The 25,245-nt window shown below is 37.5% G+C and overlaps 3 protein-coding genes across 4 annotated transcripts; 1 reads left to right on the top strand and 2 right to left on the bottom strand.

Moving 5' to 3' along the window:
• Nucleotides 1-2,110: 2,110 nt before the first annotated feature.
• amn (amnion associated transmembrane protein) lies at nt 2,111-3,566 on the bottom strand. Its single transcript, XM_087809529.1, has one exon. It carries the CDS (start codon nt 3,564-3,566, stop codon nt 2,172-2,174), a length of 1,395 nt encoding a protein of 464 aa, XP_087665655.1. The 3' UTR covers nt 2,111-2,171.
• A 1,493-nt stretch (nt 3,567-5,059) lies between these two features.
• Nucleotides 5,060-10,385, top strand: LOC148065129 (proton channel OTOP2-like). Of its 2 annotated transcripts, none has more exons than XM_087809363.1 (7): nt 5,060-5,208; nt 6,259-6,677; nt 7,583-7,719; nt 7,775-7,833; nt 8,510-8,634; nt 9,347-10,149; nt 10,215-10,385. In XM_087809363.1, exons 1-7 carry the CDS (start codon nt 5,156-5,158, stop codon nt 10,383-10,385), a joined length of 1,767 nt encoding a protein of 588 aa, XP_087665489.1. In that variant the 5' UTR covers nt 5,060-5,155. The 2 variants fall into 2 exon arrangements, with proteins under 2 accessions (XP_087665489.1, XP_087665488.1); XM_087809362.1 differs by having other exon boundaries at nt 6,277-6,677.
• A 769-nt stretch (nt 10,386-11,154) lies between these two features.
• hid1a (HID1 domain containing a) lies at nt 11,155-24,806 on the bottom strand. Its single transcript, XM_087809497.1, has 19 exons — nt 24,676-24,806; nt 24,034-24,183; nt 22,715-22,885; nt 21,614-21,730; nt 20,293-20,399; nt 20,103-20,225; nt 19,828-20,035; nt 19,715-19,771; nt 19,506-19,646; nt 18,316-18,406; nt 18,093-18,244; nt 17,926-18,004; nt 16,083-16,247; nt 15,792-16,019; nt 14,118-14,263; nt 13,145-13,231; nt 12,735-12,826; nt 11,638-11,796; nt 11,155-11,567 (listed from the first exon to the last, which is right to left on the bottom strand). Exons 1-19 carry the CDS (start codon nt 24,739-24,741, stop codon nt 11,504-11,506), a joined length of 2,403 nt encoding a protein of 800 aa, XP_087665623.1. The 5' UTR covers nt 24,742-24,806; the 3' UTR covers nt 11,155-11,503.
• Between the last annotated feature and the right edge of the window lie 439 nt (nt 24,807-25,245).

The raw sequence follows: 25,245 nt of genomic DNA on the forward strand, positions 1-25,245 counted from the left end.
TCTGAAAGGAAAGCGACACCAGGCTTTTTTTTAAACCAAATTTGTTTTAATTTGATGATTCAAAAGCCGCCTTCGATGCTTATTTACTTACGAGTTATTTAAAAATCATTTTTCTTTATGAAAATAATGATTAATATTGTCCCGCAGTTTTACACACCACCCAATAATTCTTAATATTCCCGCTGGTACAAAGTTTCTTAAACAAAAACAGCAGATCAATCAAACCAGTGCAGGAGCCAAGGTCTAAGGCTTTGGTAAATCCCCGCCCAATTTGAACATTTTTTTTTCTTCTGTTTTTTGGTAGTTTTTGTAGTTTGTTTTGATAGAAAAAATGTTAAAATACATTCTTGCTAGCTTAGCTTTCTAACTATAGTCTGAGACACCGCCAACATATTTTATGTGTCAATTATTGAGGTTTGTCACCGCGTGTCATCAATCCCCGAAGTCTCCACCTCCAAGGAACTCGTTGTATAAACAAAGCGGGAAGTGATTACAGCCGGCTGGAGGAGGAGTGAAGCCATTATTACGTAATAATGGAGTCCGCTCTTGTAACCTCTCGTTCGCCGAGATTTCAGACGGGAGAGAACTTGATAAAGTAATAAGTTCAAAACATGGTCATGATGAGAGACTTACTGCATCTTGGAGAGGAAGACTTCAACATTTGAAACATGTGAGTGAGTCAGGAGAGTTGGGTTTTTATATTAGTTGGTTCAGGTGTATATTATTAAGATTAGAAACTAATTTCTGTTCATTTCCAATTAACTATCAAACTTAATAATGTCTTATAACAAATCAAAGAGATTCGTAACGTCTTCAATTAAATGTATGCATGAAGTATTGAACGGAGCAAATCTTGTTATATATTTTCGGGGTGCTTAAGATAAATCAATCCTCTCTGGGATAAATGACGCCTTATTTAGGTAAAGAAAACATACAATTATTTAGGATTAATGCCTGATATGACGATTTAAAATGACCAGTAAAGGGTCCAGAATCTTTAAGCAGTTTATGTGGCAGGCCAAAGATTGCACTGGTTTTATAGAATACTGTTAAACAACTTTCATTAATTTCTGCTTTATTTATTTATGTTTATTTAACTTGACCTACTTCCTATGAGCATCAGTGTTGTGTGCAGGTCCCGCGTCAGGTTCTTCCAGGTACCAGACGACTGTTGACGCCTTCCACGCTCCAGCGAAGTTTCTCGGATTTTCCCCACGTCGGTAATCTCAAAATTATGATACAAATATGAAGAGTTGATAATATGTTTTTCAGGGTCGGCGTGACCCGAGGTTAACGCAGAAACATTCAGCTCGCTAAAGAGTATAAATCATTTTGAAATGTGAAGAAAAACATTATGTACCTGAATAACTGTATCATGGTTATTATTATACTGTAATACGTTTTTTTATGTATATTTATACTTTTATTTAAAGTACTAGTTCAGAAATGATTGGAATAATAAGCAAATAAATAAACCTAAAAGTCAAAATTAAATTTTTATGAAAGTAATAGATAAATTATGGAAGTTTATCAGCAACATCAGAATATTGAATGGTTACATTTAAAGTTATATTTTAAAATGTATTGAAACGTTTTTTTTAAAATTTATTTAAGCATTTAATTATTTTTTAAATAATTTAATTTCATTATTTGAAACATTTCTAAATGAATGACATGTTCAGTTTGTTTTAATTCAATATTTTATCATTCGTATCCTTTTAAATTCTAGATAAACATGTAGAAACTATTGAACTATAGTAACAATATAGAAACTATTAACTTAACTTTAACTTGCATAATACATTTGCATATAAATAAATATATCTGTAAATATGCAGTTAAATAAATGGTGGTTTATACATACACTATATATATATATAGATATAGATATAGATATAGATATTATATATATATATATAGAGAGAGATATAGATATTATATATAGATATGAATATAAATGTGAGCAAAAATAATCATTGAAAAATGAGCATTCATTGCACAAGTATCAAGTTAGAGGGAAAAGTAAAAAATAAACAATCAAAGGAAATACACATGAAGTATTTATTTAGAGTACAAGTGGATTAAAGAGTATTTGGTTTGTGTCATTCATGCATTTGATGTCATTTTACGACGTAAATCAAAGGTTAAAGTTGGAACAAGGAAAAAAAAACTCAGGCAGTAAAATCGGTTTCATTCTCGTCATAAACCGGATTGACGAAGTGCACGCCCGTCTGGGTCATGGTGATGGAGTTGGGGGGCTGGTTCCCGTACAGGCCCGGCATTTCAGGCATCATGGTGGGCTTGTCGAACATGGGGTTGGCGAAACCGGTATCTATGGGTGCGTCGAGGTCGCCGTCGCTCCTGCTCCTGCTCAAGAATCTGGGTAGAGACGGGATCCTGACCCGCCCGGAATAAATGAGCGCGCCGGCTACAACGATGGCGGCGACTAGTAGGACCGCGATAGAGACCCCCACCGCCGTCCCGGACTGCCCGCCGCCGCCGCCGCCGCCTCCCGAAGATACCTCCAATTTAGCGTCGACTATTCCCAGGGTTCCACCGTGAGAGCCGACGTCCGCCACGATGTCCCGGGCCAGAGCCTCGGCCCGTTTTCCATCCGCCTGGTCCAGGATCACCACCTGGATTTCAGCCGTGGACGCCCAAGGGATGATCCCCATCAGACGCTGGGGCTTGAACACCTTAGACATGGCGAGCCTGACGGATCCGTACTGCGGCTTGTTCAGGAACATGAACTTGATCCGCTCCCTGTAGGCCTGCAGGTAGAAGGTCGGGCCGAAGGTGACCCCGACGATGGCGCCGCACACCTCGCAACAGTGTCCAATCGGGGTCAGAGGTTCCTCACAACTCGCCGAGCCGCACTTTACATTTTGGCATATTCGGTCCCTGTTGCCGGAATTCCCGCAGTCGCACCCCGATTTGTCCTGGCACCCTGGGCCCCCGACCGTGACCTTAGATGACCCGTGGAACTGCAGCCGTCCCGACCCGGAACCGACGTACTGGGCGAAAACGCTCGGAATCTCGTACCTATGCCCGAACAGGTCGACGGCCTTGACGGGGACGCCGGGTTGATCCGAGCTGACGTCCACCCGGAAGGAGGACTCGGATCTGAAGAGCACGTTGTCGTGCCGGCACGGAACGCTTTCCTCGTGGACGAAGAAGAGCAAATCTCCGTTGTCCAGGTCGTACTCCGTTTCGCCCGCAATCCAGAGAGCCGGGTCGAACCACTGGAGCGACTCGGAGTCTTTGAACTGGGTCACGACTCCTGCTCCGCAACCGGGATCCGGTCCCGAGTGGAATCCGGCCCCGGAGTTCAGGATGAACTCCCCGTCCAGCGGGAGCCTCATCTCCTTCACGGCGTGCGACGTCTCCACGAACACGGACACTTTCCTCTGAGCCGGGAACTGGACCACGTCGCTGCCGCACGGGACCTTCCCTGTGTCCCAGTTGGTCCCGTTGTCGTAGTTGGTGTCGGGGATCCATTGCTTGAAGACGGCGCCCGCCGACCCGAGGAGGCCGAGGAGCCACAGAGCGTGCGAGGGGTTCGGCATCTTCCAGCGTTCTGTGAGGTCGAGGGAGTGAACTTTGTTTCATAAACTTGTGACACGAGTGGAGCCGCAGTAACTAGAAGCAGGTGATCCGTCAAATATTAACCAGAAGGAGACTCGGAGCGAGTCAATAAATGTGTCTTTAAATGATGTCTTTTTTTCGTAACTGGAAGTCGGAGAAATTAGAAAATTAAATAACAAAAACATGCTTTTTTTACGTACGTTACGTTTTTAACGTTTCTTGCTACATTTTTTTGGTTTTTTAGCTCTACTCAAAAAATATGTGATCCATCATTTTGGATGATTCAGGATTAGTTTAAAAACTCTTCCAGGATTTTATGCGTTTCCCAAAATGTTAAAAAAAAAAAAATAGTGATAGATTATAAGGATTTATTAGAATTTAAATATATTCTTTATTTATTTAAATTGTTGTAGTTTGTATTCATATTTTACAAAAATATTCCAGACTATGGGAGAAAATACGTTTTTAAAGAGTCGCCAACAAAAGACAAAACAGGATCGACTCTAAATAGAGCCTAATAATCGAGTACCGAGTTATAAAACTATACTTTTACTTTGATTGATGACTGATTAACAAAATAGATAATTGGAAAATAAAATTTGACTGAAAACTGTTAATAAAAGTATTTAAAGATATTTTCATATTTATTTAACTTAATATTTCTAATAACTAACTAACTAATAAATCATATTGTCAGCAGACACCATTAATAGCATTTCAATTCATTTTTATTATAGTTTAAAACGTTTATATATATTTATACTTTTATATATAACAATGTTAACAAGTTAGTTTACAACTGATTTACAAAATTAAATATATTTTTTTATTTATGATTTCTATTAATATTCCAAAATATTTGATAAATTATTTTCTCTGCGACCAACGAAAATATAAAAAACCAATTCGACAGTAGACTAAAATAATCGAGAACCGAATGTTCGATAAGAATCACCATAAATAATTTAAAAATATTAATAAAAATTAAAATGAATCATGGTTATTTTAAATGTTCACACTTTTGCGCTTTTATCTTTATTTAAACTTTGTGTTGTTTTAAAATGAGTTATAGAAACACAATAGATAATTAGTATATAAAAGAAAAACTAAATGAATTTTAAAACGAATAATAATAAAATGAATTAATTAAAGTTATATATAAAGTATAAAATTATTTTTGCTTTTTTAATTTCGTCAACATTTTCTTTAGGGGAATTCACTCTTAAATTTCAAATTATTAAAGCTACTGTATTTCATGACGTATTTAGTAAATCTGTTTGTTAAGAGTTCGAATATATATATATAATGATTTTATTTAAATAGATTAAGATGGAAAATATGCTCGGGGCATGCCGCGTGATCACAGCAAGGCATTGTGGGAGTTGAAGTTCGGTAGAAGGCGTGACTTTTAATCAACGTAAAATGATCAACACCTGCATCTGCGTCGAATGGACTCGTTTCCTGTTTGATTTATTTTCTTCCTGCCAGCAGTTAAAGTGCTTAAAATGTTTGCGATTTCTTAAGAAAACGACTGATCATCCGAGAAATAAACAGTCTTTCCGCCTCCACTATGAGAACTGTGGCCCGGAAGATGCTCCGCACCTGCAACAAACTTCTAACAAGGTAATTGTTACATCATTGTTTTTAAACTAATTTCATTTTGGAGAACTCTGTTGGATATTGGTGTTTAAAGGGCACATTTTTTTTATTTAAAAAAGTTTAAGAACCCAGACACAACCTATTTAATTGTAGTAAGCTAGTATATATTTTCAATTAGCATTTAAACATGAGTTTGCTGTCAAGGATAAAACAAAATGGCGTCTTTATTTTTTCTTGTTTCATCTTAATTTAATATCTGAGCTTTAGTTTAGTTGTCATGTTTGCATTCCCGAACATGTTTCTTTATAAATCGTTGATCTTAATTTATATGGTAAGTTCAGTTTACTTCAATTACGTTACATTCTTCAAACTAATATAAACCCATTTTGAATATAAAAGGCAGAAGCTAAGCTAAACAAGGCCTATATATAATAATAATAATAATAATAATCTCTTTATATAGCGCCTTTCTAGACCAGGGTCACAAAGCGCATATATATATATATATATATATATATATATATATCTCCACATAACGAATAAAGTATATTGTTTAATTTTGAGATTGACTCTTCCACAGCTGATCTCCTTTTTTTGTTTTAATTAAATACACATCTTTTATAGCTATTATAGATAAACTTATGCACATTGTAAACCCAACTCTCCTGACTCACTTGCATGTTTCAAATGTTGAAGTCTTCCTCTCCAAGATGCAGTAAGTCCCTCATCATGACCACGTTCTGAAGTTATTACTTTATAAAGTTCGTCTGAAATCTGGGCGAACGAGAGGTTACGAGAGCGGAGTCCATTATGAGGCAGTAATGGCTTCAATCCTCCTCCGGCCAGCTGTGATCACGCTTGGCTTTGTTTATACACCGGGTCCCTTGGAGGTGGAGACTTCCTGGATTGATGACATGCAGTGACAAACCCTGATGTGTGAAGTGTTTTTAGTGGGCGGGGCTTAAGATCATTTTCTAATGTAAATATCAACATCAATTTAAGACACACTTGAATGAACATGAACTTTAAATGGACACTTTTGTGATTTTTGTACAGAATTGCTTCGTTAATTAGCTTTTGTCATTTTTGCAGAAAAACCCCAAACGATGTGGTGGAGGTTCACCCGTCCAACATCGAAACAGCCGCTCAGATGGAGAACATCCAGCACCTGCCGGGTTCCTCTCGCCCTGCCAGCGCCGAGCCGCCCAGGGAGTGGTTCCACCACATGGAGGCGGTGGCCGAGCGGGCCCACCACGGCGGGGGGTGGCTCCTCTCGGGGGTCATCTGCATCAACATCCTCATCCTGGGCTGTGCCATGGTCAGCAGCAGCGCCTTCAACAGCGTGGCCATCACCCCGGTGCACAAGCAGATCTTCCTCATCGTTCTGCTGCTGCTCACCCTGTTGTGGATGCTGTTCTACACCGTGTGCACCTACAGGAAGGATCAGGCGGTTCTGTTCAAGGACAGCCATGCCGGGCCTCTCTGGCTCAGAGGTACAGTTACTACAGTGACTTTGAATGAAAGGTACATTTATTGTGGACAATTGAAGAAGGAAAAAAAAAAAAAAAAAATAGATATTGCTTATGGTCAAAGATTTTCATCAAGGACATGCCTGCCTTGAATTATGGAGGTAGATTTATTAAATGTAAAAAAAAACAAACAAAAAAAAACATTTTACTTCAATTAAAAAAATGACATCAAAATATTGGTTTACTTTTTTTTAACAACTTGTATTGATTGAAGCAATGTTCTGGGAATAAATAATTAAGGAACAAATGCCCAGAAAATGTGTTCTATTGAAAAAAAGGTTGCTTCAATCTTTGAAAATGTTTTTTTTTTTTTTAAAGGAAAGACGAGGATTTTTTTTATCATAATGAACAATTTATCTTCTTAAGTCTCGGTCATGATGTTCTCACAAAAAAATATTATTATACATCTATTCTAATAATTAAAAAAAAAAATCATTTTCTGAATTCTATATTTTTCAAAGTGTGACTTTAAATTTTGAAAATGCAACAATTTTATATTGAACTTAACCTTTTTCAGCTTTATTTTAAATGAATGGATTAAAAAATCGACTCCATTTAAAAACCTAAACGCATTCGTTTAATAAAATAAAATTGAGAATATTTATATTTTATTTATTTATTAAATTTGTATCAATCCACCTTCATGCAAAAGTTTTTAAATTTATTTTTATATATTCATCTCCTTTCAGTTCAATCATATTTATTTCATTATCAGTTTCAACACCAGAAATAATTATTGTTTTGTTTGTAATACTGGTCTAAACGTGTGTTTATACATTTAATGCGTTGTGTGTTTAATTGTTCAGGAACAAATGTACGTTCATGCTGAGCACGAGTCCCTCCTAAGTCTTTATTTTGTTTGGTTGCAGCTGGACTTCTGTTGTTCGGTCTCCTCAGTCTGATCATGGACGTGTTCAAGATCGGTAACTACGTTGGATACCTTCACTGTGACTCACCTGTTAAAGTCGCCTTCCCCGTCGTACAAGCAGTGTTTCTGATCCTACAGGTGAGTCTGTGTTTATATCTTTTAAGATTCTTTTTTTAATCTTTGCTTTTTCCAGACTTATTTCTTCTGGGTTCACGCTAAAGACTGTGTGCAGCTTCAGACAAACTTCACTCGGTACGTGTTATATTTGACATTTTAATCAATCAATTTTTGTTGACCGTTTGTCCTCTAATGGAAGTTCATCAGTGACCTCAGATTATATTGAATGGTTTGATTTTTGTTTTAATAATTCTATCATTTAATTGAATTAAAATATCCAGCTGTTTTTTTTTCCCATGTTCTCCCATTTAGTTTTATACTTTAAAGTGTCTTTAGATGACATTATTATTTTACATTTAAAATAAAATTGTATTGAATCAATAAATGGTAATATTTTTTTAATTAATGTGTTTTAGATTTTATTCCATTCATTTAAAAAAGTTTTTTTGCTTCTAAATTTGATGCTTCATTTTTATATTGGATTTCAACAACATTTACAAAGTCACAATTTGAAAAAATATTAAATTTAGAAAAATATGTTTTGAATTATTAGAAAACAAATGTCAAACTCTAACCATATATAGTGATTTAAAAAAAGCTCATTCAATTATTGAAGCGTCAAACTGTAATAAATAAGAAAGATTAAAAAATGTAATCATAAAAAAAGGAAAACTCAACCTTTTAATATAGAAGTTATTAAATTCAATGATTTGAATTATTGAAATGTTTTTTTTAATTGTTTCAACATTTGAAATGTTAACCTATGGTATTCTGATGTCACTGATATACTTCTGTATCCTCTCATGCCCAGCTGTGGTCTGACTCTCACCCTGTCCACTAACCTGGTGGTTTGGATGTCGGCGGTGACTGAGGAGTCTCTTCATCAGACGGATGCTCCTGACGTCCATTACAACGTGACCTACAAGATGTACAGAGGTGAGAACACACACCTGTTCTGGGTTCATCTCTGATCCACTCCTCTTAGAACACCAGTTATCACAGATGTTTTCATTGGAGCAATATGTGGCACTTTGACCTCATGAAGGCCACATTGAGCTAGTCCGAGTAAAACTGATATTTTGTTATTTTCACTCTAAATTACTAGCAGTTTTTATTTATTTTTTATTTGTCCTCTTTTTGAGTTTCTCTTCCCTCTTTGAAATATTCTTAAAACGTATTGCAAAAAGTAAAAAACTTACTTTTAAGTCTTATTTTTGCAGTTTAAAGCCATAAAATATTCACTTTAATGTATGTTCCATAATGACACGCCACTATATTCGTTGTTTTCTTATTACATTGTTTTTTTTTTCATGAATTATGACTTACTTTTAAATATGCATCACTCTTTGGGCGTAACAAGAGAAAAAAAAACGAATTATATTAAACGACTTACTTAAGAGGAAGACAAAACAATTGTGTAAAAAGACAGGCAGAACATTTGAAAAATATTGCACCCTGGTTTTTGCTTGCTCTGTTTTAACTGCAAGTGTAGAATATATAGATAAACTTGTGTCCTGAAGTAAAAGGAACATAAAGCTATTCCGCAGTCGGCCATTTTGACTTACTTTAGTATTAAAAAAAAAACATCTGAACGGACGGGACTCACTGGGGTGAACGTGGCGTAAAATGGTTGTCCCTCGCCCGCCAGCCGCCTACGACGGCAACATGAAGTGCAAATGCAGTCACTCGGCGTGCGACACCTTCAAAGAGGCCTTCTACTACCTGTACCCCTTCAACATCGAGTACAGCCTCTTCGCCTCCGCCATGGCCTACGTCATGTGGAAGAACGTGGGCCGCCTGGTGGAGGAGCACCACCACCACGACGTCAAGTTCCGGGCCAAGGAAGTGTTCTTGGGTCCGGTGGCGGGGCTCATAGTGGTCCTGGTGGGCCTGGTGACCTTCATCCTGTACGAGGTGGACATGGTGGAGGAGGACGGCGACCGACGAGCCCGAGCTCTGCTCATCCACTACGTCGTGAACATCGTCATCGTGAGCCTCATGTCTCTCTCCACCGTGCTGGGCTGCGTGGTCTACAGGCTGGACCACCGGGAGCACGTGTCGGAGAAGAACCCCACCCGCAGTCTGGACGTGGGGCTCCTGATCGGAGCCTCCATGGGCCAGCTGGTGCTCAGCTACTTCACCATCGTGGCGGTGGCGGCCAGCGGCGCCGAGGGATACCTGGACGCCCTCAACGTGTCGTGGGCCGTCCTGATGGTGGTCCAGCTGGGCCTGCAGAACTACTTCATCATCGAGGGCTTGAACCGAGAGCCGTTCCACGTGATGCAGGAGGCGGCGCTGCACACCAACGCCCACGCTTCCCACGAGCACCTGAGCGAGGCGCCCGAGGAAAGCAAAACCCGATACCTGTTCGCTCACAGTCCCAGGAAGCTGACCTGGAAGAGACGAGCGCTGAAGGAAGTTTGCTCTTTCCTGCTGATGGCCAACATCATCGTGAGTCAGTCCTTCCTCTCGTCCTTCACCGCCGTCCGTGTCCTGACGCTTGTCTGCCGTTGCAGCTCTGGATCATGCCGGCGTTCGGCGCCCGTCCTCAGTTCGACCACACCTTCGAGATCCGCTTCTACAGGTTCACCATGTGGACGGCCATCGTCAACATCGGCCTCCCCTTCGGGATCTTCTACCGCATGCACTCCGTGGCCAGTCTGTTCGAAGTCTACTTGATCTCATAGTGTCGTTTAATGTTTATTTATTGTGTGTAGTTTTTATTTGGATATTTTAAAAATAATAAACCACTTACAATTTGGAGAGCATTTGTTCATTAAAGTTTAGGATAATTGACGTCCAAATACAGAGAATGAAGTGAAAGTATTTGAGACTTTCATTTGGTTTGTGAAGTCTTAAAAGGGTGTTTTCTTTGAAGTAACAAAGTTATGTTTTATATAAATGACGTTTACACTTTTATAGCGATAGAAGGTCGCCAAGAAAATGACTATAAAGGTATTAGCGCCATCTTCTGGTGGAATGTGAAAGGGCATTTTCGTCTGCGAACGTTATCTAGTAGATTAAAACGGGTTCAAGTATTTAATCAAAATGTGTATATATATATATTTTCATATTTTCTTTAATCAAAAAATATATTCAATCATTAAAAAGGTTTAAACTTGTTTTTCATCAACAAAATGAACAACTACCTCAGTATTTTAATTAAATAATAGAAAATCATTTTGGGATTTAATGATTAAGACACCAATGTTTTGCACATTATATCTACTTTTAAGTTTATTTATTTTCAATTGAATTGTTGGTTTGAAGCTTTGTTTGGTTAAATAATTAAGAAGCAAAATACCTTCTGTACTGAGGATGTTGCTAATAAATTTAAAAAAAAAAGATTTACTATTTGACTTTTGTATACTGGATTTTTATTTCTTAAAGTGGCCTCTTCAAACACGTATTTCAAAAAATCTAAAATGAAGAATTCCCTAAAATGAAAACCCACACACACTTTTGCTCAGCCATCATATTTATATATATATATTAATAGTTTAAGGAAAATACAACTTTAAACATCAAACATTGTCAGCAAACCAACCAGAGCCTTAAACCTGATTGACGGACATAAAACGTACAATCTGTATCGTCTCCAGACTCCTGTTAACTCACGTCGCCACAGAAATCACAACCATAATGTGCAAAAATCGACTCGAAAGCATGACGAAGGAAAAGATGGATATTCACGAGAAGAGAACCTGAAGCGTAAGCCGCCAGCCATGCCTCACTGCTGCACTCGTTTTTTGTTTTTGGTAGAAGAAGCGAACATTGATGTTTTTCAACACGGCGACTCCAGAAACTACATCCTCTGGATCTCAAACAGACGGACGTCGGTGTCGTACCAGATGGGAGGATCCACATTCCTGCAGGAAATGAAATACTTTAGATTCGTACGTTTGAAGATCGTTTTTTTTTTTTTCCCGACTCGCTTACCGCAAATACACAACTCCCCACATGTATGTGCGGAACCACATGGCAGTGCCGGCGTTCGCTTGGTACTTCCTGATGAGGATCGGGTGAGGAACTGGCAGCAGACCCACCAGAGTCCCGTGTTGGAGGAATTTAAGGATCTCGGATTCGTCTGTGAGACCCCTGAGTGACAAATACAATCCATCATGAGGAGCCAAAACCTTTTAACAGTCGAGGAAGCAAATATATATTTACCAAACTATCTGTAACAGGAAGTTATTTATTTGTTATTTAATCATTTGGAGGCTTGAATTATCTTTATTTGTTTAATTTGACTTAACATGAATATCAACTTTAGTCTCATGGCAATTTATTTTTGATGAAGCACTTAAATTATTTTTGGGAATAATATTTTTATTGAAAGGTTGTTTTTATTAAAAACAAAACAAAAAAAATTGCTTTGTTTTATATTAACGTAACAATTTTATTTTTCTAAATTCCCAAATCATAATCCATAGCCTTTAAGATGTAATATAGACATTGTGGCACAATTATGCCTACATTTTAATACATTTAATACGTACTTTTAAGTCTTATTTTTACAGTTTATAGCCATAAAATATTCACTTTAATGTTCCATAATGCCACGCCAAGAATGAAAAAATATTAAATCTAGAAAATTGTATTTTTTGAATGATTGGAATGAAAATATTGTTTAAAAACAATTGAGAATATACTATTTTATAAATTCAATAGCAAAAAAGTGTTAATATTCAAATTATGAAATTCAATTACTCGATACACAAATTCAAACTTTCAATAAAAGAATAAGTGATTTTAATATATTTTTTATTTTTTTAAATCTTTTACCTTTCAATATTATACTGATAAAATTCTATAAAGTCTCCATAATCTCTGTTCTTATCAACCTTAATTTACTTTATATTAGAGCAAAACATCCAGCAGGCCACATTTAAAGACTTGGTAGACCATATTTGGCCCCTGGGCCTGCGTTTAATGTGGCCTCATTTTGGCGTAATTGTCTTAAAATTAAACATGATAAAATAAGAAATCAGTCTTTTTGAGAAGAAACCAGAGTAACTAAAAGCTCGTTCACCTACTTGTCAATGCAGATCTTCTCCACTTGGGGCACTAGAACCTGGAGCAAACGCATGATGGTCTGCAGCGGGAGTTTATTCTTCCAGGAAAGAGCCTGCAGCAAAAAAAATATATATAAATATTACATTTTACAGTGTCAAAAAATGTATTTTCAAATCCCAAAGCCAAGTTAAGAAGCAGAAACCTCATCAGAACTTAAAATATTTTTAGGTACATTCCTTTTTTTATTGTGTCGGAAGAGGAAGGGAATTTTAAAGTGACTTTTGCAACTATTTTGTAACTTTATCGTAAGGAAGAAGGAAAACAACATGGTATTGAAAAAAAAAACATTTGTGTTTTGTTGTTTGGCTGCTACATTTTCTAAGTCACATTTTTATTTTCTCTTATTATTGCTTGATTTTCTTGCACTGACCCAGTCTTGCGTGGGAAGCCAGCAGGAGGTGGACGAGGCGCTGGACAGACGTCTTCTCTCCATCTCTGCCTCCGTGTAGAAAACATCCTGGAGATAACATTAGATCAAGATTCAAGGGTTACTGTGTGAATGCAGAAGATATACCTGGAAACTTCATTCAACTTCCAAAAAAACCTTTGTCTACTAACTACTACTAATATTACTACTTCTACTTCTAATACTACTAATTCTAATACTACGTATACTACTTATACTTCTACTTTAACAACTAATTCCACTTATACTTTTACTAATAATCATACCACTTTACTTATTATACTCATAAAACTACTTATACTTATACTAGGTACTACTACTTCTACTACTACTTTTATTTCTACTGCTACTTCTACTCCCACTACTATTTCTACTACATCTCCTATTACTACTACTTATTCTACTACTTCTACTTCCACTACTCCCTCTACTTCTACTAATAATTGTTACAATACTTCTACCACTTATTCTACTGCTACTACTTCTACTACCTGCTACCTCCACTTCTAATAATAACTCTACTACTTCTACTACCAATTCTACTACTGATTTTTAATCCCACTACTACTTCTAATACTACTTCTACTACTAATTCAACAACTGCTTCTACTACTTATACTTATACAACTACTTCTACTACTACTTCTACTAGGTACTACTACTCCCACTACTATTCCTACTTCTACAACTAGTTCTACTGCTTCTAATACAACTTATTTTACTCCAACTACTAGTTCTACTACTACTACTTCTATTCATACTACTCATTATACTACTTTAAAATACTAATAATTGTTACACTACTTCTACTACTTATTCTACTGCTACTACTTCTTCTGCTACCTCTACTTTTTATAATAACTCTACTAATTATACTACTTATTTTACTCCCACTTCTACTCCCACTAATACTTCTACTACTACTTACTACACTCACTTCATTCTCTCGTCCTGAGTTGGACTCGGTGTCACTGGTACCAGCGCCGGCGCTGTGTTCCGCAGCCACAGGAGGGTCTTTCTTGGAGATGGACACCATGGTGCCGTCTTCTGAAACCTGCGACTTCTCCGTCAGCTTATCTATTGCTGCGATGAAAAACATGATCAAGACAAATCTGGCTTTGTTTTTGTTGTAGCTAAATTCAGCCTGTTTTTTCTTTCTAACAATAGAAGCTTGAATATTTATGATGCTTTTTATAGCCTCTGTTTACACTATTTAATGTATATTTTTAAATCATCTTTTTCATCTAATTGTGTTTTAAGACGATGAAGAACAGAAGCAGCTTCTCACTACAAGATGCATGATTAATATTTATATCAGCTTTATTGGAGTAAAAACTGTGCTTGTTAAAATTGAAAATACAGAATCATAAAATGTTTATTGCCAGTATTGTAAAGAAAACAAATAATTAAAATACAATACAGTAATCCAATGGACATCTGGAAGAAGAAATTCCCAAATCTTTGGAAACCATACATGATTTAAGAGTGAAAAACACAATTAAAACAACGTTTAAATTAAATGTTTTCGAGTCTCGTTTCCTTCTATGTGAATGTTTAGTTACAGATGCAGTGGAATTATCATTATTTGTATTATTACTTTTTACTAGTGATGTGCTGATGAAGCCTCATGAAACAGTGTCGTGTTGTTTAGAGGTCAGTAGGTGGCGCCATCAGTTGAAAAAAAGGTTATGTTTCATTAGAACAGTTGTTCAAAACAGAAGAAAATAGTGCAGAGACCGCCATCTAGTGGACTCTGACAATAATGACACTGCTTCATGAAGCATCACTAGTTTTTACTATTTTCTTTGGTTTTGGTAGTAATTTGTATTGTTGGACATAAGAATATATATATATATACATATATATATATGTATATATATATATACATATATATATATTCATAACAAAAACGTGGGACTCTTACATTAAAGTTGGCATATTAAGATTAAAAATAAAGAATAGATGAAAATTAAATAACGTGTGTTTTCCTCTTGAATATGAGTCAAATAAAACAATATTTACAAGCAAAACAAGAAATACGAAAACGGCACTAACTTGTCACTAGCTAGCTGACTAAATATGATGGTATAACTCTAAAATCATTATACTAATGTTAATACTGTAATCTTGAGTAAAAGCTCTTAATGTATCAATTTAAACTATAGCAAATTATTTTGAAATTAGAGACTAAAAACGGATTCAAAGTTTGGCAATAATATAAATTAAAAGTTTTACATTAAATTTGGAAGACTTTGAAAAAAGATTGCTTTGAATTTCAACATAACTAAAATTTAGTTTCCATCCAAGAAGCAGAAACCTCTTCAGAACTAGACAATGGGATTTTTTTTTTCAATCAGATTTTTAATCATTTCTTAATAATATATAATATATATTAAAAAAAAAAAAAAAAATAGAAAAGTATACTTGATAAAAAACTTTACATTTCCAAAAAAGAATAAATAGTTTGAATGACTCTTAACCAAAGATACAAAAGATAAATAAAATAAAAGCAGATTAAAGCAGAGATATAATTTCAATTTCATTTTTTCGGCCTCCGGGTCACCTTGACCCTGACCTAACACAAGGGTTAACAAAGAACTGAGGTCAGTACCTGGTATTGCCGCGAGGGTTGCCTTCAGGGTCCCGGGCTCTGCCGGAACGGCCGGATGTGACCCCTCCATGGACACGGTCTCCTGAGAACTCGTTCGTGAAATAACGTCCGGCGTCTTTTTCTTCCTCTGCAGAGCCTTCTGGATGGAGACCGGGTCACACGGGAGGTTGGCGAGCTGGTGGAACACATTGCGTTTGCGGATGATGGCGTAGACCAGGTTACAGTTTCCTGCAGGTTGAAGAAGAAGATGAATGAGCCGAGTCAAGGTTCAATCCTGTGCGTCTCCCCCACCGTCAAACTGATACTGGATGATGTTGTTGAACGCCTCCAGGAGGAAGAAGACCAGGTGGTGGTTCTGAGCCGTGGAGAACAGGAACCAGGTGGTGGAGAAGGCCTCGAGCAGGTGCAGCAGTTTGTTGGCCGCGACCATCGACAGGCTTTTCAGGTACGGAGAAACTGTGAGAAGATTATTAGCAAATTGAATTATCGCCAAGACGTGTGATCGAGGGTCTTACAGCTGATGTTTCTATCTAGTCCTGGATGTTTTTACTTCGATTGTCAAGGTCACAAGAGGAGAAAAAGCTTTACTGACAAATGGACACTTAATATTTGTGTAAAATTAAGTTTGTTGCAACATATTTGATTTCTTTTGCAAAAACAACATCATTTTATGACTTTAACTGTCCAGGGGTCGACAATTACATTTTCTCAGAGGCCACATTTTATACCCATAGTGAGGGGGCGTGAAGAAAAAAACAAAGAAGCAAAGGTATAAAATCCAGTGAAATATGCTCAAATTATTATTTTATTGAGTTTTATGTATCCTTTATTTTTTTTAATCTATTGAAGCTTCATGAAACAGTGTCATGTTGTTCAGTGGTCAGTAGGTGGCGCCATCAGTTTAAAAATGATGTTTCATTAGAACAGTTTTTCAAAACAAAGGAAACTAGTGCAGAGACGCCATCTAGTGGACTCTGAAAATAATGACACTGCTTCATGAAGCTTCATTAGACCATCACTAAGATAATCTGAACCTTCTTTCCCATTTAAAAAAAATATATATATTATTCACTTACATATTTTGAATCTCTTTAAATACTCGCAATAAATAAATAAAAATGGGATAGCAAACTCCAGAAAATAAAAACCCTATAGTCATATTAACGAATAGAATCGTTGTTGTTTCATGATCTTTGACTCTATAAGGGTCACATAAAAGCAGTCAAAAGGCCTCATGTCTGGTCTGATCTGAGTGTATTCTTGGAGGTTTTTTGAAGATAATTTACAGGCTTTATTTAGCACAAATCATTTTTTCGTGTTTCATATGATTTACTTGCTGTGCTAGATTATTACACACAATGTAATGTAATGTTGTTAGTAAAAGAGATTTTATTCTTTAGAATTCAATGTAATTATCTGTCATTGTCCTCCTTCACCAAACCAATTCCTTTCCTTCAACAACAGTTTTTATATATATATTTTTTACTATTCTCTACATCGATTAACCAGTAATGATCCAAAGAACCTTCATGAAACAGTGTCATTAATTTCAGAGTCCACTAGATGGCAGTCTCTGCACTATTTTTGAACAACTGTTCTAATGAAAAGTCACATAATTTTAAAACTGATGGCGCCACCTACTAACCTCTAAACAAGATGACAGTGTTTCATGAAGCTTCATCACTACCATTAACCCCTTTTCTTTATCTTATCTTAAACACCAACTTCTTAACATTTGAACATTAATCGACTTTGATTATGAGTCCGGCGATAAAACCTACAATGTTCCACTCCAGGTTGAAGGTTTAGGCGGTAAAAACACAAGATTTAAAAGAAAAAATATATAATAAAAAAAACGTGTTATTGTCAATTTAAATGAGATTTTGATTTTTGTAAAGAATTGCTTGCTCTGGTTCTTATTCATCCGGATCATCACGCTAAGAGGATTGAAATGATTTTGGGTTAAAAAAGAGGCTAAAACCCATGTTGACAGTTGACATTTCTAAATGCATCAAGCTAAGAATTGATATACTGTTCACCTCTCAGGCTACATGGATGTGTCGGTACATTAGTGCCGGAGATACAGAGAGTTATTTTGACATGAAATGAAGATAACCTTGTAGCTCAAACTCACCATTCACGATGATGGTGAGCAGGCAGTCGAACAAGGGCTGCAGGCGCTGGTGTCCTGTGGTGATAATCTTGTGGAAGACCTGAAAATGCAAACAAAAAAAACAACAGCTGGTGGCCGCGACCGCTTTTGATTATGCACGGACGTAAAAGGTCAGCCGGGAATCTCACCACGATAAGCAGGTCGGCGTGAGTCCCCGTGAACACGGGGATGTCCATGGGCACGTGGACAGAGTAGGGTTTGTTGAGGCGCACCCCGAAGTTCCTCTCTCCGCTCAGCAGCAGGAGGATGAACACCCCGATGTGCATGAGCCCAACTCGAGCTGGGGGGCAGAGAGGGTCGGTGAGGGTCGGCTTTTTTTTTCACGGATCTGGGGGAACATGAGATGCTCACACTGGTCGGCTCGGGCGTCATTCAGGTAGTAGAGGATCGGAACCAGGATGTCCAGCACGTCACTGCTCTTCAGGACAAAGAACAGGAACTTCTGTCAAGGGAATTTCAAAAAGAAAGTATCAGTAAGACATATTTCTCCTATCAACACAAATGTAAAAGATGCGCTTCTTATCACCCGTGAACTGACAAGAGACATCAATCTATTAATTTAATAAGGAAGAACAAGAGAAGCTACAGTATCAAACAAAAAGCAGCAGTAACGGAATATTTTATTGTTAATGAAGTTTCTGCCTGATGTTGATCTTGTTATTATCACTGTGTTTTTTTTGTTTGCAATGTTAATAAAGTAAAATAATTATGAAGGTAGTTGTGTTATTACAGTGTTGTCGCTGTTATTATTATTAATATTATGAGGGTTTTTTTGTTATTTCATTTTTTTAAGTTAATGTGTTGTTGTTATGTTGTCAGTGTTGTAATTATTATTGTTAGTGTTGGTGTCATCGTTTTAGTTTAGTAACTCTGGTTATTAATGTTATTTTTCTTCTTGGCATGCTGTTGTTATTGCTTTTCGTGTTTCTGTTATTGCTTTTTGACAATGGTGTTTTTGTTATCACTATGTTGTCGTTATGTCACTATTACTAATATTACCCTTGTTAATGTTTTTTTTCGTTATTGTCATTAACAATGTCTTTATTTTTCTGTTATAACCATTGTGTTATCAGTGTGTTCTTGTTGTCATTTCATTTGACATTTCTGCTGTTTCTTCCCTGTTATTTATATTGTTGTTTGTCTTATCAATTTGTTATCGTTTTAACCCTTGTGTGGCCGAATATTGTTATTATCGTTGTTGGTGCCACTTTTATTGTTATAATCCTTGTCAATTTTCACTGTTATGGTTGTTTATATTTATTTATTAAGTTTAATTTATTTTTCAGTGATGTTTTCTTGGAGTCTATGGTCCATTATAGTTGACAGTTTCATCTTCTTTTAGCTCTACTGTTGATGTTCATATGGATTCTAAAGGAAAATTTCCTTTTAAAATCATATTGTTGAGCCCAAAGATATTCCCTTTCATAGCCTCGGTAATTCTCTAGAGCTACAGGAGGATATGGTGTTTCTCAAACGTATCCAATAATATTTAAATAATTGACTCAAGAAGAAGTCATAGGTGACAGTAGGGTCATCACAACCTTATTGAAGTCGCACAACTTCCAGAAGAGCACCAGGAGCTCCTGGTGGAACTGGATCTTCTTGGTCGAGTTGGGCAGGTAGGTCTGGGTCAGCGGGTTGGTCAGGAGACGAGCCAGACCCTTGAGGACGAAGTCAAAGTCCTGAGGGCCGAGGAGCAGGATTAGTTCATGATTTGTGGTCCATCATTGTGAGTTTCCGGGGCACCCACCTCTTCTCTGTGTATCCTGGACAAGTAGTTCACGAACAGATTTTCGGGGCCGGTCGACTGCAGACAAAGATGTGTCAAAAACATGCTAACATCTTTTAGAGCTATATACGCACCTCTTGTTCCTCTATGCTAGTGGGCGATGGCGGGCGATGCGGACCCCCTCTGTCGTGTTCCAGGGTCACGATGAGGATCTGTACGGCCTGTTCGACCAGCTGCTCCCGGTAGTCGGAAAAGAGCAGGTGATTATAGGGGATCCCGAAGCCCACCGGGTCGTAGGCACAGACCACGTTGAGGAGGGAGGTGAACAACGGTAAAGCGTGTCTGAAGAGAGAACACCCGTCTGTTAGGAGTCTATCTAGTTTGTGGGTTTTTTTTACCAAACCAGTACCTGTTCTCTGTGGAGCAGAAGAAGGTCACCCAGGGGTTGAGCGCGGTGTTGTCGGAGGAGGAGGAAGAAGGGAGGTACATGGCCTCGGAGAAGCAGGTGAGCAACAACCGCAGCAGCTCCGTCCTGGTGGAACATTAGAGGGTAAACATGGCTGATGACGGTGTGCAAACATGTCAGGTGAAGCACTCACCTGTTCAAGTCGTGAATGTAGTTGAGGGGGGGCGACTGTGCGAAACCCACTCCCGCCTCCCAGATGTACTCGCAGCTGTCGATGGAGTGCATGCTCTCCACCGAGTCCTGAGAAGCACAACATGCTTATCGTCAACAACGTGTCATGTGTGAAGAATATACATCTACAGCTGCTTCTTACACTTCATCGACTACCAGTGACTAGAGGCGAGTATTGGAAGGACATTTTAAATACGATACGTATCACGATACAGGGGCAACGATACGATATATGGTGACACTGTAGTAATGATATATTTGTAGTATTGTCTAGTACTTGACTCTTGTGTTGCAGAATTTACAGACCACATGACTCTTGATGAAGTCGTAACTGCTTTCATTTGTTTTGAAAACAAAATATGTCCAAACATCAGCTTTAAAAGCTGCTGGAGTCGACTGTATCCTCTCGTCCCCAGTCATCGCCGGGATTTAATTTTTCCTTTGATTTCTTTGCTAAAATATCAATACAGTGCTGTGAAGTACCAATACGGTAGTAAGTAAGTAATTTATATTTAAAGAGTGCTTTTCTAGACCAGGGTCACAAAGAACTTAAACATTCAAAACAATACTCAAAAAATAATATAAAAAAAGATATACTAAAAAGGTCAAGATAACACAGAGAACAACACAGGAGTTCCAGAAAATCTAGGAAAAGCCTGAACAAATAAAAATCTCTAAAGATGTTTCTTGAAGGAGTCAGTAGATCATCAAACACAGAGGGAGAAGAAGATCGTTCCAAAGCTTAGGAGCAACAGTCTGGAAGGATTTCTCTCCTCTGGTCCTGAACCGTGTTCAGGAACCATCAGTAGATTCTGATCCACAGACCTCAGAGCCCGAGCTGGGGTGTAAGTCTGGATTAGATCAGTGATGTAAGGAGGAGCCTGACCATGAATAGATCTGAAAGTAAGAACCGGAATTTTTAAGTTGATCCTGAAAGAAACTGGAAGCCAGTGAAGAGTTTTAAGGATCGGAGAAATGTTAGTTCTTCTACTTGAGCAAGTCAGAATTCTATGAAAAAATATATTGCAATATATAAGTGTGTGGATATTTTCTTACACAGCTGCTATTGACCACATCTGTGCTTGAAACAAAAGCTAGCTTGACCTACAGCTTATAGATCACAGCCTCATAGATACAAAGAGTAGATGATGTGCTGTGCGACCATGACGGAAGAAGGAATAATCGCCGGTGACGATCTCATTCATCATCATCTGTCTTCAGTTTTGTCAAAGAGGAACATTCCATCTCCAGTCACAGTTCCAGGATGGCGGCCACAAACTCACCGGGCCTCTCTTGTGACTGTGCACTGTGAAGTCGGGGCAGAAGAGCAGGTCGGCGACGGCCAGCAGCAGCGACTCGGCCAGCGGTCGAGCTCCGTCGTCATCGTCCATCTCATCCGCCTGGAAAAATAAGTAAATAAATACGCCTCGTTTGTCTGCGACCCCACAGTTCCTTCTCGACAAGTAGAAGGAAATGCGTTTGTCTGCGGAACAAAAGATGCTCTATTGCATCACTGCTGAGTCTGCAACACACCTGTGCAACCAGAGCTGTTGTGTACTTGTACTATTGTACTAGATTCAACAACAGAACCATCAGTTGAAACATAAACATGATTTGTAGGAAGCGAAATATATATATTTTTGTTATCTCTTTTTTCAGTTAGAATGAATGCTAGCTCTTCATATTGTCTTTCTCATCTCACATTTTTGATAAATGCGCTAAAGGAAACAGAAAATCAATTAAACTTATTTCAATAGATGATCTCTTAACCCTCTTTTGGGGGGGTCTTCTTTTCCAGTACCTCAAAGAGCCCTGGTTCAGTGTTTTATTAGAGAATTCAGAATATATGTTTTTAGAGTTGAAACCATGTCAAAAAAAATTGCAAAACTCCACCCTACTTTAGAGTGTTCTCTTTTGAGGGACTCCAGAATTATTTTATTATATATGTGTGGCCCTTATGCATCTGAGAGCTAAGTGTTAATTTCATTTTATATTTATTATTCATTTCAACATACAGTATAATAACACCATAAAAAGACTGAGAACCTATTTTTATCTTTACATTTTGTGAGTATTTATTTTTCCTCAAACTAATTTTGAAGCAAATTGAAGAAATATAAAAACAAAACATGGCTATTATCATACTTTGTTTTATTCTATATACATTAAAAAATAAATGGTGCAGCTTGTTGCGCTGTCTTATTAAATGTCATGGTATAAATACCTATTTTTCTCTTTTTAAAATTGTTTTTTTGGTTCATTCTTTCTATTGTCTTGACGGTCCCTTAAAACCATCTCAGAATATAATGTGGCCCTTGAGAAAATGTAATTGCATGGCCTTGTTCTAATCTGATCATAACATGTGTTTGTTTCTGGGTTCTCACCCCAGCCCGGCCTGCTCCAGGTACAGTTGACCAGAAGAACCCCCTCCAGTCCTGGTCCTCAAAGATGTAGGGCAGGATGCGGGCGAGGATGCGAGTGCAGTTCAGGATCACCAGCTTCTCTCTCTCGGACGGGCAACCAGACTCTGCTCCCTGGACCAGCTTCTCCACCGCCTATGGAGAAGAACATGGAGGTCTTCAACACATCAAGCAAGTACTCCATTAGCTAAAAGAAGTTTATTTGAAGTTCATCAGGTATAGCAAGTATACTCAGGTTTATGTACTTGTAATGTACAAAAAATATACTTAGTTGATATTTTGACTACATTTGAACTTTTTAAGTTTACAGAAGTATATTTAAGATTTACTCATCTATATACTACTAGTGTAGTAGGTATACACTCTGAGTGTATAGTTTAGTTGACAGATGTATACTCAAAGTATACTATTCTCTATATTACCAATGTACTGTGTATATACTTCTAGTACGGATCACCACAATAAAACACTTACCAATAGAATTGTATTATACTGTACTTAAAGTACATTTCATAAAGTATACTTGAGAATAAGTATAAGTCAGCGTACTATTTGGAAGTATATAATGCCAAAAGTAAACTTCAAGTATACCACTTTAGTTTTGGTTTTCAATAAATATAGTCACAGTACACTTGAACGTATTATTCTTTTTGCTAAGGGATGTCAAAAGTATACTTAAAGTATACTACCTCATTTTAGTATACAATAAATATAGTCATAGTACACTTGAGCATATTCTTCTCCTTGCTAAAGGATGTTAAAAGTATACTTGAGAGTGTACTACTTAATTTTAGTATACAATAAATATAGTCATAGTACACTTGAATATGTACTTCTTTTTGCTAAGGGATGTCAAAAGTATACCTCAAGTATACTACTTCATTTTAGTATACAATAAATATAATCATAGTAAACTTGAATATGTACTTATTTTTGCTAAGGAATGTAAAAATAATTCCTCAAGTTTACTACTTAATTTTAGTATACAATATATATAGTCATAGTATACTTGAATATGTACTTCTTTTCTAATGGATGTCAAAGGTATACTTCTATACTACTTCAATACAAAATATCAAGATAAAAAATCTTTGAAGAGGTTTATTTATCTATATTAGGACAAAATACTGTAGAACGATCTGCTATAAACACAAGTTGAAATACTGCAGTCGGTATGTTTTGTTTGTAAGAAGGAAGCTGGTGGGCAGAGTCAGGAAAGTCTCCTTCCTTCAATCTGTCCACACTTGTTAAACCTCCTCTGGTTATCGCAGAACAGTGCGTACCTTATAGCAGAGAGTTGCTAAATTAGAAGGTGACTCCTCCCGAACTGCTCTTATCTCGGCGGCTGGCACCAGAGCGAACACATCCTGGACGGTGGTGGTGGCGTCTGCCCAGAACTGGTCCCAGAAGGCATCATCTGTCGCCTCCACTGGCTGCAGAATAAAAAAAAACATGCATCACTGGATTATTAAGCGTTTTTCTCGCTACTACAGATCTGATGTCACAGTCAACCATCTCCCCCGTCAGTGTTATTGTCTTGCATAATTGCTCAGGCCTATGTAAACACTGCCCTTTATCCAAACACTGCTCAGCCACACCTGTCACGACAATATCAGCAGAGAATCACTGATTTATCCAAGCTTTTTTCCACCATATTGTAGGATATCGAAGAGTATCGGTGAATCGATTCATTGATCAATGATTTTATTCGACTGTACCCATTCAGGTCGATCGTATGACGTCTTGCCAGGACTGTTTAAATCGCAAACAAGATCATGTTTTGTCCGTTGATAGAAAAACGATCAGCCTGAGGGGGTTTTAAACGCACCAGACGTCATCTTATCTCCTCGGTGACGCGTGAACGCGCAGCTCCTTAGAATAAAAAAATAAACGATCGCGCGCCGCCATAGACACTCGGCTGATACCTGTGTTTTGGTTGTCAGTTGAATCACTGCTTTCCTGAAGTTGAGTTTGGAATCGCTGCTGCCCATCGCGACGGTTCCCCCTGTGCACTGATGCTTCTGAGAATCCCCGTTAATCTCACTCCGTCCTCCGCCTCCGGTCACACAAGTGGGCGGGGTGGTCTTTTTATCCTCTTTTTATTTATGACGGGCTCGAATGATTGAGTAAACAAACACAAAAAACCCACAATAGGTTATATTTCTACATGTTTTTTAAGCGAATAAACCAAATGGTTTGGTCTTGGATTGACAAAAATCTACAGTATTTTACGTTATTATATTTATTCCATTTGACGTAAAATATACATAAAAATATATAAAAATATATATATGCATTTTTATGTCGCTTCATTTCCTATTATTACAAGTCATTGTCCTTTTTTATTTCGGGATATCGAAATGTTTGTAATTATTATAACACCTCCGCTCAAAGGGTACTTGAAGGCAACGTGGTTCGATCTGCGCAGCCGCAGGTGAAGCTATAAATAGATTTCAGGCAACTACATATCATTTTTGCGAGTATATCTAATCTTC

Source organism: Callionymus lyra, chromosome 15 (assembly GCF_982586985.1).
Source record: "Callionymus lyra chromosome 15, fCalLyr1.hap1.1, whole genome shotgun sequence".
NCBI lineage: Eukaryota > Metazoa > Chordata > Actinopteri > Syngnathiformes > Callionymidae > Callionymus > Callionymus lyra.

Bases quoted from the DNA above. Each gene is read 5' to 3' on its own strand.
- amn (XM_087809529.1), bottom strand. From the start codon at position 3,566: ATGCCGAACCCCTCGCACGCTCTGTGGCTCCTCGGCCTCCTCGGGTCG.
- hid1a (XM_087809497.1), bottom strand. From the start codon at position 24,741: ATGGGCAGCAGCGATTCCAAACTCAACTTCAGGAAAGCAGTGATTCAA. The intron at 14,264-15,791 runs GTACTGACCTCA...TTTTCATCGCAG, and splicing joins AACCCTCGCGGCAATACCAG to CAATAGATAAGCTGACGGAG. The intron at 11,797-12,734 runs GTAGGTGAACGA...TTTGTCACTCAG, and splicing joins GAGAAGATCTGCATTGACAA to GGGTCTCACAGACGAATCCG.
- LOC148065129 (XM_087809363.1), top strand. From the start codon at position 5,156: ATGAGAACTGTGGCCCGGAAGATGCTCCGCACCTGCAACAAACTTCTA. The intron at 6,678-7,582 runs GTACAGTTACTA...GTTTGGTTGCAG, and splicing joins CGGGCCTCTCTGGCTCAGAG to CTGGACTTCTGTTGTTCGGT. The intron at 7,834-8,509 runs GTACGTGTTATA...TCTCATGCCCAG, and splicing joins CTTCAGACAAACTTCACTCG to CTGTGGTCTGACTCTCACCC.